Source organism: Piliocolobus tephrosceles, chromosome 10 (genome assembly GCF_002776525.5).
Source record: "Piliocolobus tephrosceles isolate RC106 chromosome 10, ASM277652v3, whole genome shotgun sequence".
NCBI classification, from domain to species: domain Eukaryota; kingdom Metazoa; phylum Chordata; class Mammalia; order Primates; family Cercopithecidae; genus Piliocolobus; species Piliocolobus tephrosceles.
The window spans coordinates 25,727,236-25,748,503 of record NC_045443.1 but is presented as its reverse complement, the minus strand read 5'-3'; the positions used below and the strand labels follow the sequence as shown (position 1 = coordinate 25,748,503).

At 39.4% G+C, this 21,268-nt stretch overlaps 1 protein-coding gene across 1 annotated transcript in view; it reads left to right on the top strand.

Annotated features, from left to right (window-relative positions):
- Positions 1–21,268, top strand: part of LMNTD1 (lamin tail domain containing 1) — a 236,312-nt gene that overhangs the window by 127,220 nt on the left and 87,824 nt on the right. Inside the window, exon 6 of the mRNA XM_026457089.1 lies at positions 8,290–8,349. Coding sequence (XP_026312874.1) covers positions 8,290–8,327 — 38 coding nt within the window. The 3' untranslated portion in view covers positions 8,328–8,349. The remainder of the gene's footprint in view (positions 1–8,289; positions 8,350–21,268) is intronic.

Below are 21,268 nucleotides of genomic sequence, written 5' to 3'. Positions count from 1 at the left end.
AGCTACTGGATTCATTGATTTTTTTGAAGGGTTTTTTGTGTCTCTATCTCCTTCAGTTCTGCTTTGATCTTACTTATTTCTTGCCTTCTGCTAACTTTTGGATGTGTTTGCTCTTGCTTCTCTAGTTCTTTTAATTGTGACGTTAGGGTGTCAATTTTAGATCTTTCCTGCTTTCTCTTGTGGGCATTTAATGCTATAAATTTCCCTCTACACACTGCTTTAAATGTGTCCCAGAGATTCTGTTATGTTGTATCTTTGTTCTCATTGGTTTCAAAGAACATCTTTATTTCTGCCTTCATTTCGTTATGTACCCAGTAGTCATTCAGGAGCAGGTTGTTCAGTTTCCATGTAGTTGTGTGGCTTTGAGTGAGTTTCTTAATCCTGAGTTCTAGTTTGATTGCACTATGGTCTGAAAGACAGTTTGTTATAATTTCTGTTCTTTGACATTTGCTGAAGAGTGCTTTACTTCCAATTATGTGGTCAATTTTGGAATAAGTGCAATGTGTTGCTGTGAATAATATATATTCTGTTTATTTGGGGTGGAGAGTTCTGTAGATTTCTATTAGTTCCACTTGGTGCAGAGTTCAGTTCAATTCCTAGATATCCTTATTAACTTTCTGTCTCATTGATCTGTCTAATGTTGACAGTGGGGTGTTAAAGTCTCCCATTACTATTGTGTGGGAGTCTAATTCTCTTTGTAAGTCTCTTAGGACTTGCTTTATGAATCTGGGTGCTCCTGTATTGGGTGCATATATATTTAGGATAGTTAGCTCTTCTTGTTGAATTGATCCCTTTACCATTATGTAATGGCCTTCTTAGTCTCTTTTGATCTTTGTTGGTTTAAAGTCTGTCTTATCAGAGACTAGGATTGCAACCCCTGCCTTTTTTTTGTTTTACATTTGCTTGGTAGATCTTCTTCCATCCCTTTATTTTGAGCCTATATGTGTCTCTGCATGTGAGATGGGTCTCTTGAATATAGCAAACTGATAGGTCTTGACTTTTTATCTAATTTGCCAGTCTGTGTCTTTTAATTGGAGCATTTAACCCATTTACATTTAAGGTTAATATTGTTATGTGTGAACTTGATCCTGTCATTATGATGTTAGCTGGTTATTTTGCTTGTTAGTTGATGCAGTTTCTTCCTAGCATTGATAGTCTTTACATTTTGGCATGTTTTTGCAGTGGCATGTTTTACCAGTTGTTCCTTTCCATGTTTAGTGCTTCCTTCAGGAGCTCTTGAAGGGCAGGCCTGGTGGTGATAAAATCTCTCAGCATTTGCTTGTCTGCAAAGGATTTTATTTCTCCTTCACTTATGAAACTTAGTTTGGCTGGATATGAAATTCTGGGTTGAAAATTCTTTTCTTTAAGAATGTTGAATATTACCCCCCACTCTCTTCTGGCTTGTAGAGTTTCTGCCAAGAGATCTGCTGTTAGTCTGATGGGCTTCCCTTTGTGGGTAACCTGATCTTTCTCTCTGGCTGCCCTTAACATTTTCTCCTTCATTTCAACTTCGGTGAATCTAACAATTATGTGTCTTAGAGTTGCTCTTCTCAAGGAGTATCTTTGTGGCGTTCTCTGTATTTCCTGAATTTGAATGTCGGCCTGCCTTGCTAGGTTGAGGAAGTTCCTCTGGATAATATCCAGCAGTGTTTTCCAATTTGGTTCCATTCTCCCCGTCACTTTCAGGTACACCAATCAGATGTAGGTTTGTTTTTTTTCACATAATCCCATATTTCTTGGAGGCTTTGTTCATTTCATTTTACTCTTTTTTCTCTAGACTTCTCACTTCATTTCATTCATTCGATCTTCAATCACTGATACTCTTTCTTCCAGTTGATTGAGTCGGTTACTGAAGCTTGTGCATTTGTCACATAGTTCTCGTGTTATGGTTTTCATCTCTATCAGTTCTTTTAAGGTCTTCTCTGCAATAATTATTCTAGTTATCCATTCATCCATTCTTTTTTCAGGTTTTTAGTTTCTTTGCTCTGGGTTTGTACTTCCTCCTTTAGCTTGGAGAAGTTTGATTGTCTGAAGCCTTCTTCTCTCAACTCATCAAAGTCATTTTCCATCCAGCTTTGTTCCATTGCTGGTGAGGAGCTGTGTTCCTTTGGAGGGGGAGAGGCGCTCTGATTTTTTGAATTTCCAGCTTTTCTGCGCTGCTTTTCCCCCATCTTTGTGGTTTTATCTGCCTTTGGTCTTTGATGATGGTGATGTACAGATGGGGTTTTGGTGTGGATGTCCTTTCTGTTTGTTAGTTTTCCTTCTAACAGTTAGGACCCTCAGCTGCAGGTCTGTTGGAGTTTGCTCAAGGTCCACTCCAGACACTGTTTGCCTGGGTATCAGCAGCGGAGGCTGCAGAAGAGTGAATATTGCTGAAAAGCAAATGTTGCTGTCTGATCATTCCTTAGGAAGCTTTGTCTCAAAAGTGTACCTGACCCTGTGAGGTGTGAGGTGTCAGTCTGCCCCAGTCGGGGATGTCTCCCAGTTAGGTACTTGGGGGTCAGGGACCCACTTGAGCAGGCAGTCTGTCCATTCTCAGATCTCAAACTCCATGCTGGGAGAACCACTGCTCTCTTCAAAGCTGTCAGACAGGGACATTTACGTCTGCAGAGGTTTCTGCTGCCTTTTGTTTAGCTATGCCCTGTCCCCAGAGGTGGAGTCTACAGAGACAGGCAGGCCTCCTTGAGCTGCGGTGGGCTCCACCCAGTTCGAGCATCCTGGCCACTTTGTTTACCTACTTAAGCCTCAGCAATGGCAGGCACCCCTCCCCTAGCTTTGCTGCTGCCTTGCTTTTAGATCTCAGACTGCTGTGCTAGCAATGAGGGAGGCTCTGTGGGCGTGGGACCCTCCGAGCCAGGCATGGGATATAATTTCCTGGTGTGCCATTTGCTAAGACCCTTAGTAAAGTGCAGTATTAGGGTGGGAGTGACCCGATTTTCCAGGTGTTGTATGTCACAGTTTCCCTTGGCTAGGAAAGGGAATTCCCTTCCCCCTTGCACTTCCTGGGTGAGGGGATGGCTCGCCCTACTTCGGCTCTCGCTCGTTGGGCTATACCCCACTGTCCTGCACCCACTGTCCAATACTCCCCAGTGAGATGAACCCAGTACCTCAGTTGGAAATGCAGAAATCACCCATCTTCTGTGTCGCTCATGCTGAGAGCTTGAGGCTGCAGCTGTTCCTATTCGGCCATCTTGGCACCACCTCTGAAGAATTTTCTTAATCTGACAAATGATATTTGCAAAACTCCTAAAGCAAACGATATCATACTTAATGGTGGAATAGGTGCAGTGGTGGAAGTTTTTTCCTTGAAGTCCTGAGCAAAACAAGAATTCTCTTTATGATGACTTCTATTCAACATTGTACTAGAAGTCTGCGTGAAATAAGGCAAGAAAAATGAATATACACATACTAATTATCCCATAAACCAGCAATTTCATTCCCAAGAACTATATATATATATATAACAAATATATACATATGTGCACCAAAATATACATACAATAATGGTCTGAGTGACTGTATTTGTAGTAGCCAAGAACTAGAAGCAATCCAGGTGTTCATCAATTATTTAATGGACAAATAAATTATAATATGTTCATACAATCCCATAGGCAATGAAAATGATCTACTGCCACATGCAATAATATCAGTGAATCTCATAAGCATACTATTGAACAAGAAATGTCAGACAAAAAGGAATGTATATTGAATGATTTTGTGTATATAAAATTCAAAAACACAATATTGAACCATGGTGTCAAAGGTCAGAATAATAGTTATCTTTGGGAGAAGAAAGGATTAATATTTAGAGGTTATCAAAAATGCTTCTAGAACACTGACATGTTCCATTTCTTGATCCAAGTGGTGTTTACAAGTATGTTTTACTGGTTTCACCGTATGCTATAAATTATGATTTGTGAACTTTCCTTCGTGTATATTATACTGAAATAAATTTTATTTTAAAAGACATAATGAGCAATAAAAATTGGTAAGGGAAGAAAGCATGGTTCCATTAACGAGCGTGGACAGCTTATACACTGATAAGGAAGGACAAAGAAAATCTAAAAAAAATACATTGATGAACTCAAAATGAATATTAATAACATGAAGCTTATTCAGTGCAAGAGAAAAACAGTCTTAACCATTAATAAGCCTAAACCCATCATTATGTTGCAGTGTCTTGGGGATTAATTTTAATATAGTTTGTCATAGCTCAATCATTTCCAGAAATACCTCATAGCAGAGAAAGCTAATTGCAGCCCTTAAAATACTCTTCCTTTATACACAAGACTCACAGGTCCAGGGAAATCTAGACACATGGCCACCAATAATAAGGCCTGTTTTTCTCAGCCTCTGCTACAAATAGTAGGATTATGTGTCAACATCCTGTATGATGGAATGTGAAAAGAAATTGTGTCTACAACATCTGGATCTGGATCATGCCCCAGGAGTATGTGCTCCCTTGTGCCTTCTCTACGGCATGACCATGGGGCTAGAGCTGCCATATTTCAACTGAGAGATGAAGCCATGAGCTGAGGATGGAAGAGTCACCCAAAGTGCCCTGTTCTGGCACATCTCCAGATTGTTAAATGAGAGATAAATACTTTTGTTTAAGCCATTTTTAAGTTGGATCTTTGTGTCTGAGCCAGATGGCCCATTTTTTAACCAGTAGCCCATTAAGAGAAACTAAATCAGCTACTGGTTAAAAAGGAAGAAAAAATCACAGCCAGAGCAGACATTTTTTAAGATAATTAGGTGAATTTGAATACACAATGAATATTAGACATTGATTCATTGTTCTTTTCTTAGGTGTGTTAATTGTGTTGTGGTTATATTGGTTGTTCTTAAGAGATTCATACTGAAATCTTACTCTCTAATGGTCTGGTCATGTAGGCATATATGATAGATATAAGATAATATGTCTGGGCACGGTAGCTCACACCTGTAATTCCAGCACTTTGGGAGGCCGAGGTGGGTGCATCACTTAAGGTCAGGAGTTAGAGACCAGCCTGGCCAACATGGTGAAATACCATTTCTACTAAAAATACAAAATTAGCAAGGTGTGGTGGACCATGCCTATAATCCCAGCTACTCGGGAGGCACAAGAATTGCTTGAACCCGGGAGGTGGAGATTACAGTGAGCCAAGATCACGCCATTGCACTCCAGCCTGGGCAACAACAGCAAAACTCCATTTCAAAAAATAAATAAATAAGATAATGCAAATATGGCAAATATTAATGATTAAATCTGGGTGATAAGTATACAAATTTGGTTGTATTATTCATTGACATTTTCTGTGTGTTTAAATGTTTCACAACAAAAATTTGAAATAGTAAAATAAATAAGACAGATCTTTTTGATAGAATCTAGTATGTACCAGGAGCTGTTAGAGCACAAAGGCAACGCCCTGAGTACAGCACGGAGTCGTCAGAGTGAAGGCTAACGGCCCTTTAACACAGCAGATAGGTTTGCACTGTGTTGCCATTATTCATCCTATACCTAGAGAGAATGGGCTTTCTTCTTGCTCAGATTAGCTTGTAGATTATTGACAACTTTGCCAGTGTTCTTCTGTAATTCAGGTTAAATGACAGAAACTAGTCTGAAAATAGTATTTTGCATTGTTTTGAGTTGATAGTGTGAGCATGTTCAGTTTAATGCACTTTATTTGTTCATGGTTGAATGTGCTTTGCCTGTCTTCTGCGATCCATCTCGTACACTGCAGTGGAATTCATCTTAATTGTGGACTCTGCACCTGCTACTGTCTTCTATGCAAATGTTATCATAGTAATAATAATGATGATGCTTCTTTGTTTCTGAGTGTGGCAAAGCCACACTGTGAAAAACTAACTGCTAGAAAATAAATATAAGCAGAACACAGATAACCTTATGCAGGAATGAAACACTTAAAATCTCATCAATGTGAGATCCATATTAAGATCGCATCTATAGAATTTTACTTAAGCTGGACTGTGGGCTCCTTATAATTTAACGGATCTGACTTATCTGTCTTCGGATCAAAGTATCTTTTTCCCATAAGAAACTGCCACCAATACAAGTTTGAGATTTTTGAGTTTTTCTTTATATATTCCTCAGATTAGTATCTGTTCTGTGTATTGATGTTTGCCTGTATTGCATGGTTTAAATTTGTCAGACTAAGAATTTGGAATAACATCACGTTTCTGTGAATAGGCAGAATATTAGTCAATATTATATACATATAAACATATATGGCTAAATTAGTCAATGACATAGCTAGAAATTACATGAGTTAATGTATTAAAAAAGTTAAATGAAAAAAATCTGACTATCCAGAGGGATAGAAAAAACAAATTACTGTATTGGACCACTTAACATCAGACTGAGTAGAAAACAATAATTTGAAGGAACATTGCAAAATACTAAGGAGTCCTGTCCATATTCTATTATCAAATTAATTGTACCCAAAATTAGAAACTTTTCTATGAAGGAAATTTTTGATACCTCATATATTCAAAAGTAGTAATTTTTCCCTTCTCTTGCTTACTTTCAGAAAATTTAGATTAAAAAGTCACCATATTTCTGCAGGACTTTTTTAAAAAAGAATAGACAAGTAAGAACAATTTATGTGCTTCTTATTACAGTTGAAACAAAGGTTTCTTTAATGGTTGAATAATGAATTCCAAAGTATTAGTCTTAGTAACAGAATAATTAGGCAACATTATGACCAGATATTTTATTTCAAAACATTTCAACATTACAAATGTTTTAAATTGTCCTTTAGTTATGAAAGATTGTAACCTTCTTTACAGAAATAGATATCCATTTCTTTACACAAGTAAAAAATATGATTTCAGAAATTCAGGGGATTCAGATTAAAGTTACTAGGTGCTAAATGCTTGAGGCTCAAAAAAAAAAAAAAGAAAAAAAAAAACTCCAAAATTGCCATTACCCACTGACATGGAAACAAACAGACACCACTACTACTGATAGTCCTGTCATTCAATTTCAAAAACTTATAGATGGTAATGTTCTACAATGATTGTAGCTTTAAAATATAGAGTACACCATTTCTTAAGGATAAACTTTCAAGGTACAATTGAAAACCTTTGTTCTCAGATCAGTCAGTCTGAAAGGACATACATAAAATATTTACAAGGTCTATTTTGTGCCAACAAACTGCTCTAGAAGATTAGCCAGAGTCTTCTTATATCTAAGCCACTGCTTATAGTAAGGAAAATATCTTAAAAGCCTATTTATATTAGAATATATAAACTTACTATTTAGCAAGTTTATACTGTGATGTACCAAACAGCATCCTGTTTCTTTAGATTCAGAATCCTATTTATGGCTAAGAAAATCACCGTGATAACCAGAAACACTCTTGATTTTTGTTAATCTTCTTTGCAGATCACATTTTCACTTCCAGCTTTGGATATTGTTTCTCTGTAATAAAATACTAGCAATTTAACTTGATAATTCTTCTGAGCTTGCATAGAAAAAGAAAGGCTTAGGTATGACTGAGGAGATTTTCCAGTTTTTTTTTTCCCCAAAGGAGCTCATTATTGTCTATACCGAGGATGTTATTTTGTTTTCTTGCCTTTTGTTTTATAGGAATAAAAATAACACTCGTCTTTGGTCTAGAAGTAATTTGTACTTGGTATCATTCAATTCAACACTATTTCAGTTTAATACACTTGCTTCGTTCCTGGAAATTATGTTTAAACAAGGTGACTTTCAATTCCTGCTTAAGTACATGAGAGTGAGGAAGGCCACCATATCTGTCACCTCATTCATCACCAGGCTGGAGTTGACTGACATAGCAGGCAAAGCATCATCCCCTTCTGTCACATCCCTCCTGATGCAGCCAATTGCTGGACCTCCCTCCCCAGCTACTTTGTCATTACGGCAGTTCTACATATAGAAAGCATTTGAGAAATTTTACAGGCTGGTAAAATTATTCTGCAAATCTCCATTTTAAAAAATATATCTTCCAGATGGATATTTTTTGTCTCAAAGTTTTGACTAATTATGTCCTGAAATATATGGTTCCTTTTAAAATGATTCATTGGAAACTTGAACTTCATAAGAATCAAATAATACTTTTCAGGTGGTTTTTAAACCACTTGGTTTGAGTCTCCACTAAATATTATCCTTAAGCCACAGATTTCTTCTTCAAGTGAAAGAAAATCCTTTTGTTGTTAGCTTATTCCAGGATTTGTTTTAACATGAAAAATCAATATTTGGAATACTGCACTGAACTCTTGCCCCTCCCTACCTATCCTCTCTCCTTTTTTATTTTTAATTTTCAGGGACTAAGAAAAAGACATCTGAGTCACAAAAGCAATAAGCAGTCAACTCAACCTTTAAAGGTAAGTGACAGTATTGCAAATTTGCTTTCTCAATAGAAAAATAATATGACTAAAGTAACTGGCAGAAATGTCTTTGAAAGTCATCAGAACATGGGTTGTCCTTATAAATTCCATAGTCACTAATTTTCTGTTAAATATTTATGTTGCCTTTAGAGCCATCAGTTTTTGTCTTCACGTTGAATGATAAGCTTTCTAAGAATGGGAAATTGGAAATGTCACATTACTTTTTGCCCCATATCCTCAATTTATCCTTGGTGATGGATAAGTAATGAGCCCTTGAACTCCAGAGTCACTTCAAACACTCAAAAAACAACTCTGCAACTACACCAGCACATTTTAATTCCTATGAGCAAGAGAGTATTAATTACATCACAGAAATCATTCTGGCTAATGAGACTGCAGCTATTCTCACTTGCTAAATGATATTGTATCATTTAAAGAGTCAATTCCTATGTTGCCTCATCTCTTTTTCATGATGATATCAACTAAGTAATTGAAGAATAGCTCAACAAAGTTGGTGTTCTGTCTTTTAAGTGGCTGAGTTTAAATGCTTCCCTAAATAGCTAATGACAAGGTGGTGTTTTGATGAAGATTCCTTTTGTTTGATGTCTTTCTCTAGTTCACATTCTTTGCTGCCCTGGTTTACTGCTGGTCTTTATAAGTTTTCTTGTCTGTTTTTTCTGCCTAGGCTTTCTATTCATTCCTTGACTTAAGATAAAAACTACAGCCACCTGAACCCTAACTTGTTGGTATTCTGGACTCTTCTGGTAGAAATGACTTAATTTTACTACACCATACAGCCTGCTGGCTCTCTGGGTTTCTCCAGCTCCCCTCATGTATGCACAAGCCTTTCAGGTTCTATCTGATTGCTTAGCTGTCCATTTTTTTTCATCCTGTCTCTCCCTGGATTTTCCCTATGTGTCATCTTCTATTTTTCTGAAAGTCAACTACTTTTTGACAAGCCCACTCTCTCCATTCCTATAACATCATATTCTTGAACTGCCAACTTCCTAAAAATGTGATAGCCACAACTTCTCTATTCAAAGCCTCCTTCACAGACACTTCTAGGGCATTGGGACTGAAAAGGGACTTATCTAACCATTTTCCTTTAGGGTAAAGGAAACTGCAGTCTGAAGAGGTGAGTTACCAAAAGTAACCAGTAATTGACCACAAAGCCAGAACTAATCCCAAGGTATTTTAATGGCAGAGAATTGTATTCCAGGGAGCCAAGAATTCAGACTTGGCTCCTAGTAATATAGTTCTTGTTCCCAGAGATCCTGAGTTATGTCTACCTGGTGATCAATTTCCTTCAGTTGCCATAAGCTTTAGTAGTGTGCAATTGAAATGCAAAGAAGGAGGTCTGAAATCTGCCTAGGCATTTAGCAACAACACTTCAATAATTTGATTGTGCTTCACTCTCTGTAGCCAGAGAGAATTCTACTGAATTTGCATATGAGTTGGAAAAGGGACATTTTATTGTATACAAAAAAAATGAATTTTGCTTTTGTTTTGGTTGGAAAGAATGTTCTGAATCATCCCATTGGATATTAAATAACATAATTTGGCAGAGGTTTTTAGCCTTTGTTGATCTTCCTCCATTTTTATTTTGCTTAACTACCACGATAAAAGACTTGCTCATTGATCCTCTCTGTGGCATATTCTTTGGTAGCTTTGATATTTTTAAAAAATCTACCCACCCTGTTTTGAGAAGTTCTGGGCCTCCTAAGATGCCTTTCTTCTGTTTTCTCAGAGCTCCCACCCCCATCTGGTGGTATCTTCAGGGTGGATCATCAATGTGCCCTTCACTGTGCCCTTCTGAAACCTTACTGGGAGCAACATTTTACTTATTCAGTTTAACTGTTCATGAGTGGATGACTTATCTATTGCAGTCAGCTCCTGAGTCGGACTTGTCAGTTTGTGGAAAATTGTTCAGAGATGAAGCAATTGTTTGTCTGGTTCTTACTGGTATTCGTGAGCATCCTTGGCAACTTGTAATGCCATACATTTGGATAGCATTTCATGGCTGGCCGTGCGTGGTGGCTCACGCCTATAATCCCAGCACTTTGGGAGGCCAAGGCAGGCGGATCACGAAGTCAGGAGATCGAGACCATCCTGGCTAACACGGTGAAACCCCATCTGTACTAAAAATACAAAAAAATTAGCCAGGCGTGGTGGTGGACGCCTGTAGTCCCAGCTACTCAGGAGACCTAGGCAGGAGAATGGCATGAACCCGGGAGGCAGAGCTTGCAGTGAGCTGACATCGCGCCACTGCACTCCAACCTGGGCGAGAGAGCAAGACTCAGTCTCAAAACAAAAAGCAAGCATCTCATGGCTTTACATCATGTCACTTGAGCCTTTGAGGTAGGCAGGGCTGATACTATCTCCAGTTTATAGCTAAAGAATCTTTAGTTCAGAGAGATTAAGTGACTCATCCAAAGTCACTTAGTAAGTGGCAAAGTTAAGACTAGAATCTCAACCTGATGCCACTCTGCTAATTAACCTTTAAGATTGTCTTTGTCTTATCTCCCCACTCAAATTTGTCTGAAAGAAAGAGACACTGCACATTTAGAAGCAGGACCAGAAGAAACATTTTCATTCACAAAAGGAGGAGTGGGCTACCACTGTTCCAAACTGCAAGAAAGATTTAGGTTCTAGTTCTAAAATTGCTAATTTAACAGAATGCCAATTACAGAGACAAACAAGCAAATGCAAGTTCGATCTCATGGCTGGGCAAAGTGGCTCACACCTGTAAACCCAGCACTTTGGGAGGCCGAGGCAGGTGGATCACTTGAGGTCAGGAGCTCAAAACCAGCCTGGCCAACATGGTGAAACCCCATCTCTACTAAAAATACAAAAATTATCTTGGCATGGTTGCACATTCCTGTAGTTCCAGCTACTTGAGAGGCTGAGGCAAGAGAAATGCTTGAACCTGGGAGGCGGAGGCTGCAGTGAGCTGAGATCGCGCCACTGCGCTCCAGCCTGGCCAACAGAGTAAGCCTCTGTCTCAAAACAACAACAACAAAAAACAAACAAACAAACAAAAACAAAGTTCAATCTTGAGTTTACTTGACCACTAATCACATTTCTATGCAACAACTGATTAAAAGCATGCAGTACGCTCGGAGTCAGGCTCTCAAATGCTCTCCTTGCTCAGTACCTTACAAAGAATGTGTGGGCATTCTGTTGTGTGACTAATGAACAGTGTCTGTGGGCGATGTCACAGAGTGCCACAAAACAGAACTTTTCGCAAGTTAGAGAAATCTGGAAAGGCCAGGTAATTTTCCTATGTGGCTGCCACCTGTCGTGTGAACTTTTAGACTTGCTAGGAAACACTGAGGATTCTCAAAAAAAGTATTACAATGGAAGAAGGAGCAGGGGAACAAATGGCTCTTGTTACAGATCACCAGAACTGTCCTCAAGAGTATGCAATTGCTTAGGACCCATAGAAAGCAACAAGATTGCAAACACAGCGTATAAACTCACAATCAGTAAACATTTTTACACATAGGAGGCATTCCTAATAGAAGTGATGCTGATGGAGTCTTTCCATGAACTGAGCTATGTTCACGTATCTCTTACTGTCCTCAGTGGTCTAAACTGGACCGTCCAAACATGGGATGTCCTTCTAGCCCTCCAAGGAGTGTTCCTTGGGACCTGACAAGAAGCTTTTATAACAGTTTCTCATGGGGCCACTTTTTGTGAGTGGGGAGTTGGTATCTAACAGCCGGGAGAGAGGGACTAATACTTAATGCTCTTTCATGTGAAACCCACCCTAAAGGAGTTGTACAAGTCTAATAGTTACGTTTTCTGATATCAGTGTTTTCTATCTCTACTTTGTGGCATATTCCTTCAATCTCTGCACTGATAATATGTTTCTCCTCTCAGCCCCAAACTGATCTATCAATTTCCAAAATTTTTCAGTCAGTTGAAATTTCATGAGTTTTTTTTTTTCCCACAACCTACTTCTTTCAAAGAAGCGTGGTGTGTACTTCTTGTTAGTTACCCTGTTCTTGTTTTCCCAGCTTTACCTTTATGGTGTCATGGCCCAGTCGTATGGAAGAGTAAAAAGACCTGCAATCTAGGCTCCCTGCTATGCTGGTCAAAGACATTCCATAACTTAAAGAAAATCAAATGCCTGAGCAAACATAGCGGGTTCCACTTTCGTAGAGGAGACATAGAACACAAACATCTCAGGTTGTAAGGCCTCCTGCTAAGACTTCTACAGAAAATTCAAGCCTGCTGTACATAGGAAAACAAAGCTTGCTTTTTTTGTTTTTTCTATCACACTTTAAGTATGTTACCTGGTTTCTTTCAAGTCTGGGGCATACCTGAAATATTTAAAGGAAAAGATAATTAGGTACTACTTAAGTACCACCAAGAAGCAAACGAAGGGTGTGAAAATGGGTCAGTAAACTGGCTGCCTCAAAACCATTTTGATCTCCATATTCAAGACCAGAAGTAAACAGTATCCATGCCCAGATAATGAAATATAATAGCTCAGCTGCTTAGGCATCAAAGAGCCCTGAACATCATAAATCACCATTAAACTGTAAACTAAACAAGTGCACGTTACAGAGTTGAGTTCACAGGGGAAAAATAAAATGAATAATCCTTTCACCTTGGCAAAAGTTGAGTTCTCATAAAAATAATTTCCTCCCACGGCTGGGCACTGTGGCTCATGGCTGTAATCCCAACACTTTGGGAGGCCAAGGTGGGAGTCCAAGGCCAGCCTGGGAAACATAGTGAAACTCTGTCCCTACAAAAAAAAAAAATTAAAAAACAGCTGGGTGTGTTGGCACATGCCTGTAGTCCCAGTTACTTGAGAGGCTGAGGCTAGAGGATCGTTTGAGGCCAGGAGGTTAAGGCTGCAGTGAGCTAGGATCATGCCACTGCACTCCAACCTGGACAGCAGCGCCAGACCCTGTCTGAAAAGACAACAAAAAAGAAGTTCTTTCCTGCTGTTACTGTCGCGAATCTGTGAGTATGATCAAGATCTGATGATTCTGGATCTTCATTTAAGGTTAATATGAATGCAAAGACTCTGAACACCTCTACTTCATATTGCTATAACAACTGAAGCATGCTTCCAGTCAGAATTACATTTCACCATGCATTGCCACTTATTTTTTTGCTCAGGACAATAACATCCAAGTCTAGAGAAAATGAAGATGCCTAGCATGTTGCAACCAACCTTCATCACACAGGAGAGGAAGCCAGCAGCAAGCAAGCAAAAAAATAGTTTCTTTTAGGAAAAAAAAAATAATTCCTTTGGACTTTACTGTCACCATTTCTGAAAGAAAAAGCTAGAGTTAGTGGACAAGTTAAAGTATTTGTTTTCTAAGCAGTTGAGAAAAAAAAATTGGTCAAAAGCAAAACCAGCACAGACTTTATTTTGTTCACATGAAGTGCCCTTGTGACTTCAGTCTTTTATACTCCACCCAACTGTCAGGTCTACAACTTCCACAGTTTCTGCACATGCGTTTTCCAAAAGCCATACGTGTCAGGAATCATAAATCTTGGAGTCCGATTCTCTACAGTTCGAATCTGTCTCCTTAAAGTATGGGGTTAATTCAGATTCCTAATGAAATAATAAGTTAAATTTCTACGGAGTAACCAGCTGGGAGTTTTTAAACCTGCCTACACTTATCTAAAATTTGCCAAAAGAGTCTCACCTTTCAGCTCGTGATACTTACTATGTGCAAAATCCCACGGACACAAACAGGAAATGACAAAGGAACAAAAATATTTTCATTAAATAATATAATGGAGCTACCTTTTAAAAATGCCATCCTCAGTCCCTATAGCTATCTTATTCTATACCTATCAACAGTCTAAACGTTTAAAAAATGAAATGTGCCCTTTTTTTAATTATTATACTTTAAGTTCTAGGGTACATGTGCATAACGTGTAGGTTTGTGACATATGTATACTTGTGCCATGTTGGTGTGCTGCACCCATCAACTCGTCAGCACCCATCAATTCATCATTTATATCAGGTATAACTCCCAGTGCAATCCCTCCCCCCTCCCCTGCCATGATAGGCCCCGATGTGTGATGATCCCCTTCCCGAGTCCAAGTGATGTCATTGTTCAGTTCCCATCTATGAGTGAGAACATGCGGTGTTTGGTTTTCTGTTCTTGTGATAGTTTGCTAAGAATGATGGTTTCCAGCTGCATCCATGTCCCTACAAAGGGCGCAAACTCATCCTTTTTTATGGCTGCATGGTATTCCATGGTGTATATGTGCCACATTTTCTTAATCCAGTCTGTCACAGATGGACATTTGGGTTGATTCCAAGACTTTGCTATTGTGAATAGTGCCACAATAAACATACGTGTGCATGTGTCTTTGTAGTAGCATGATTTATAATCCTTTGGGTATATACCCAGTAGTGGGATGGCTGGGTCATATGGTACATCTAGATCTAGATCCTTGAGGAATCGCCATACTGTTTTCCATAATGGTTGAACTCGTTTACAATCCCACCAACAGTGTAAAAGTGTTCCTATTTCTTCACATCCTCTCCAGCACCTGTTGTTTCTTGACTTTTTAATGATTGCCATTCTAACTGGTGTGAGATGGTATCTCATTGTGGTTTTGATTTGCATTTCTCTGCTGGCCAGTGATGATGAGCATTTTTTCATGTGTCTGTTGGCTGTATGAATGTCTTCTTTTGAGAAATGTCTGTTCATATCCTTTCCCCACTTTTTGATGGGGTTGTTTGTTTTTTTCTTGTAAATTTGTTTGAGTTCTTTGTAGATTCTGGATATTAGCCCTTTGTCAGATGAATAGATTGCAAAAATTTTCTCCCATTCTGTAGGTTGCCTGTTCACTCTCCTTACTCCTCATACGAAAATTAATTCAAGATGGATTAGAGACTTAAATGTTAGACCTAATACCATAAGAACCCTAGAAGAAAACCTAGGTGGTACCATTCAGGACATAGACATGGGCAAGGACTTCATGTCTAAAACACCAAAAGCAACGGCAGAAATATGCCCATTATTAATGTTGACCCTATTTGTAGTGAGAAGGTATGATTGCTTCAGATTCTGTGACAATATCCTGCCTATACCTTGTAGCTCTATTTAAATTGATTTATGTGTCTTTATATAGCATATACAGGACAATATGGTGCATACTTTCTTGGAGTTTGAGGCGAAAGAGAGAAGTGAGAATTTTTCCCCAATATCTTCTTTTAAAAGATTAAGAGTAAAATAACCCAAAAATTTTTATCAGTGGTGACCATGAAGAGAAACTCATTGAGTTTTGTTGGTTTATTACACCCAAGCACCAAGAGCTAAAAGTATATTTTTTAAAATATGCCAAGGGATTCAAACATGGTTTTTTTTTGTTTTGTTTTGTTTTGTTTTTGTTTTTTTGAGATGGAGTCTCACTCTGCTGCCCAGGCTGGAGTGCCATGGTGTGATCTCCACTCACTGCAGCCTCCGCCTCCCAGGTTCAAGTGATTCTCCTGCCTCAGCCTCCAGAGCAACTGGGATTACAGGCGTCCGCCACCCTGATCGGCTTATTTTTGTATTTTTAGTAGCGACGAGGTTTCACCATGTTAGCCAGGCTGGTGTCGTATTCCTGACCGCAGGTGATCTGCCCGCCTCGGCCTCCCAAAGCGCTGGGATTACAGGCCTGAGCCACCATGCCCTGCCCAAACATAAGCTTTTGTTGCAGGACTTTTCCTTAGTTTAGCTAAAGATGGGGTTCCTGTCTGTTCCACAGCCATGAAAATTTAGGCTCGCAGAAGGTTAAAGGGTGAGTAAAGCAGGGCTTTATTGGGTGAAAAGGGGGTTAAATGGGGGAAACAGGGATCCTCTGCAAGGCCAGAGTCCCCTGCCAGAGTGCTTCCGGCCAGGCGTTGGAATACCAGGTTCCACACAGGAAGAGGCGGACCCGTCTCCTCTTCCCTGCAAAGGGCCAAACCTAAGGCTCCACCTCAGTGGCAGGCTGGTTGGAGTTTCTCCAGGGAACCCCCCCCACCTGGCCATCTCACTTTTACACTAGTGTTCATAGAATATTATTGACAAAAGCCCAAAAATAGAAACAACACGTATCCATCGACAGGTGAATGGATTTTAAAAATCTCGTGTATAATACAATGAAATGTTATTCAGTTATATAAAAAAAAATGAAGTTCTAATACATGCTACAACGTGGATAAACTTGGAAATATTATGTTAAATGAGATAAGCCATACATAAAAGGGTAAATATTATGTAATTTCACTTATCTGAATAAAAAATGTATAGGGATGGAAAGTATAACAGACTTTACTAGGGCTGGGCTGGGAAGGGGAGAATGAAAGCCATTATTTAATGGGTACAGAGTCTCCGTTGGAGATGATGAAAAATGTTCAGGAAATGGATAGAGGTGATGGCTACACAACATTGTGACTGTACTTCATGCCACTGAATTGTACATTAAAAAGGTTAAAATGGTTTACAAAGTACTTCTAATAAAATATATCTAGTATTTCCAAGATGGAAAAAAATAATATTCTAGTCTGAAGCATCTGAGAAGATATCCATTGCTCAACAAAACAACTTTACATTTACTTTCTGGTTATATTTCAGCATAAATATTTTCTTGTTGCTGGGCCACACCATTCACATTATTTCCTCATTTTTGGACCCTCCGGAGCAGACTTGTACATTTTCAGAAAACTGTCAATAACACTTTTTGCCACTTTGCACCATTAAGTATTATCTTTGAATCATGTGTTGGCCAAATTGTGTAGACTGTTCTGTTTTTTTCATGGTTACTATAGAAACTGTGCAGTCATAATGTTTTGAAGAGACTAGCAGGAAATTTAAGAGTGCACAATAAAAGTTAACTTGTTTCATGGTTTAAAATTTCTTCCAGCTGTCTCCAATTGTGATGATTATCATGTTCACATTGGGAGTATAAACATACAACCAAAAGGGCTCTGGTGACTATGGCCAATAAGCCCTCTCACCCCTCACAGACTTCCCTCCCAACCTCTTTTCCTCAAAGATTTGTAATAGGAACACGTGAAACAAGTGGTATGTCAGGTTCAGGTGTTTTCAATTATTTCCCTCCTATGAACAGAGGTTTCCTGGATCCAAAATATGTTTCAGCTCAAAGGGTTTTCCTTATTTTTGAAGATGGTATCGTCTCAGGAAAATTTCATCTACATATCTCTGATTCACCAATGCTTCGTCAATAAAGCATCTCCTCAGAGCTCTTCTACACAATTATTTCCTCCATGAGTGGCCTAAAATGTGGTACATTTAAGTAAAGTATGTCTTTTGTAAAGTGTGCTCTTAGAAAGTATATAACCTTTGCCCTTGCAAGAAAGAGAGAAATGAATGCTCAGCACTGGGATTTGTGGTAGATTCCTTGTCAGTTACATCACCACAGAACATTCCAGCACAATGCCTCCACTATCTTCATGCTCAGGGACTATCACTCTCCCTCTAGTATGGCATAGGTGAGGGAAGATAGACTCATCTCTGATGGTATAAATAATTAACTGCCTAAATGTTGATGGTCATGCAAGACAATTCAGGGATTATAAAGAAAGAATGTGTTTCTTCAGCATTTTATTTTCCTACATTTCTATGAATAAAAAGCTAAAAGATTGATTTTCAGGTTTCAACAGCCTTAGATAGCAATGGCTTTATCTTATAGCGTTAGAAATTTGCCACTTCATCATCGCCCTCTGCAAGTTAGCAGCAGCACTCTGTTTATAAATATCTTGCAGGAATTGTGAGCATTACTTCATTAACATTTGAATGAGCAGCATTAATAATATTCATTTTAGGGAAACAAATTCATCTACAGATGGATGAACCAGATGAATACAATGAAAAATAAATCCAAAACTTTACCTACTGCTTTATACCCCCAAATAGATAAACATTTTAAACTATCCTGCCTGCACACATACACACACACACACACACACACACACACACTTTATGATTTTGGCAGGAAATAGTAAAAGAAAATATGAAATGGTAAGCACTGGTCCTATGATAATGTTTTTGATTAATTACCAATGAGCTTTGAAGAGAAATCCAAATTTTCAGATAAGTATCAGGGCTAGAGTTCTTTTAGAGGGCAAATTTTTGCTATTCTTGGCCCTTACTCCAGTGTCTAAGTAGAGGAAACATTAGCATTTAACCTATCTAAGTTTTACATTCGTACTAACAGTACAACTTTGCAGCAGCTGTTGCTCAAAGAGTACAAAACTTCAGTTAAACAGGATGAATAAGTTCTGGAAATCTATTTTACAGCCTGGTGACAGTTGATAATAATGTATTATAGACTTCAAAGTTGCTAAAAGAGTAGATCGTGTATGTTTTTGCCACAAAACAAATGTTATGTAAGCATAAATATTATTTTGATTTAATTAATCATTTCACAATATATATATACCTCAAAATACCATGTTGTACACTGTAAATGTATGCTATTTTTATTTTTCAATCCTATCTTAATAAAGCTGGGGGGAAACAACTAATATGACTTTGTGCTTAGACAATATAGATGGTTACCACTCAATTATCTATGATTATGAAAGCACTGAGTTAAAATATATCTATATAGATTTATTCATACTCATATTCTTTGGAATACATTATAGTGACAAACCAGAGACAAGTAGAAATTTTGTTTTATTTTTGAGGTTTTGCTTTCCTAAACTTTTACTTTTCGTAGGCTAAAGATAGTTTCACTATATTCAATGCCATGAGATTATCAGCCTGTTATTTAAATTTTACAGCAATATGAAAAAATGTAAAACTTTTGGAATTGTTTGAGAACAGTATTATTCTGTCCTAAATAAGTTAGGTATGTATCTGGATTGTGGTCCTGAAAATGAGGGGAAAGCTTCTCTAAATAAGAAGTCAATATGATTATGAAGTTACCAAATTTTACCTTAATATCAACAGATTGCAGAGGTCAGTAATAAAACTCTTTTCCACCTTCTATCTGCATAGCACATTGTATTTTATATTAGTCAATGAATAGAGTTCAGACAGAAGAAGCAATGTAGTCACCAGGAGCATAACTACCACAAGAAATGGTTTTCAAGTTTATGTCTTATGCCTCCTACTAATGGAGAAAACAGGAAGCCTCCTGGATAGGTTGGGAAAGGAATCTACTTCCAAGACTCCCCATTCACATGGTTGGCAAAGTGGTCCTGACAGCACATTCCTATCCACAACGTCCTCTCCTTAAGACAGCTCGGGCTTCCTCACACCTGGTCCCTAGGTTCCAAGAGTGAGTGGCCTAAGAAACAGGAAGTGGGAGCTGCCTATTTCTTAGGGTATGGATGCAGAAACCAACAGCATCCCTCAGACATGTTCTATTAGTCAAGTAGTTACAGAGCCTAGGTTCAAAGGGAGGGAAAATAGACCTCACCTCTCTGTAGAAGGCCTGACAAAGGATTGTGTGCCATTTTAAACCCATTATTATTTGTAAATTGCCAACCAATTACACACTATCAACTTGATCTTGCCTTTCTAAATACACTGGGAATGGGAATGTCTGCCCCAATCACTGACAATAAAATATATTCCAAGTCCACCGCAAATTCAGTTGGTGGACCCATTGAATCCTGATGTTTCAAAGAATCAGAACAGGGAAGAAACTATGGCCTTTGGGGGGGTGGAGCAAGATGGCCGAATAGGAACAGCTTCAGTCTCCATCTCCCAGCGCGAGCGACACAGAAGACCGGCGATTTCTGCATTTTCAACTGAGGTACTGGGGTCATCTCACTTGGGAGTGCCGGACAATCGGTGCTGGTCAGCTGCTGCAGCCCGACCAGCGAGAGCTGAAGCAGGGCGAGGCATCGCCTCACCTGGGAAGCGCGAGGGGGAAGGGAGTCCCTTTTCCTAGCCAGGGGAACTGAGACACACAACACCTGGAAAATCGGGTAACTCCCACCCCAATACTGCGCTGTAACACCGGCACACCGGAGATTGTATCCCACACCTGGCCGGGAGGGTCCCACGCCCACGGAGCCTCTCTCCTTGCTAACACAGCAGTCTGCGGCAATCTAACCGCAAGGCAGCAGCGAGGCTGGGGGAGGGGCGCCCGCCATCGCTGAGGCTTAAGTAGGTAACTAAAGCCGCTGGGAAGCTGGAACTGGGTGGAGCTCACAGCAGCTCAAGGAAACCTGCCTGTCTCTGTAGACTGCGCCTCTGGGGACAGGGCTCAGCTAAAGGAGCAGAAGCCTGTGAAACGCGAACGACTCTGTCTGACAGCTTTGAAGAGAGCAGTGGCTCTCCCAACACGGAGGTTGAGATCTGAGAAGGGGCAGTCTGCCTGCTCAAGTGGGTCACTGACCCCTGAGTAGCCTAACTGGGAGACATCCCCCACTAGGGGCAGTCTGACACCCCACACCTCACAGGGTGGAGTACACCCCTGAGAGGAAGCTTCCAAAGCAAGAATCAGACAGGTGCACTCCCTGTTCAGCAATATTCTATCTTCCGCAACCTCTGCTGCTGATACCCAGGCAAACAGGGTCTGGAGTGGACCTCAAGCAATCTCCAACAGACCTATAGCTGAGGGTCCTGACAGTCAGAAGGAAACCTATCAAACAGGAAGGACACCTATATCAAAACCCCATCAGTACGTCACCATCATCAAAGACCAGTGACAGATAAAACCACAAAGATGGGGAAAAAGCAGGGCAGAAAAGCTGGAAATTCAAAAAATAAGAGCGCATCTCCTCCTGCAAAGGAGCACAGCCCATCGCCAGCAACGGATCAAAGCTGGTCAGAGAATGATTTTGATGAGATGAGAGAAGAAGGCTTCAGTCCATCAAACCTCTCAGAGCTAAAGGAGGAATTACGTACACAGCGCAAAGAAACTAAAAATCTTGAAAAAAAAGTGGAAGAATTGACAGCTAGACTAATTAATGCAGAGAAGGTCATAA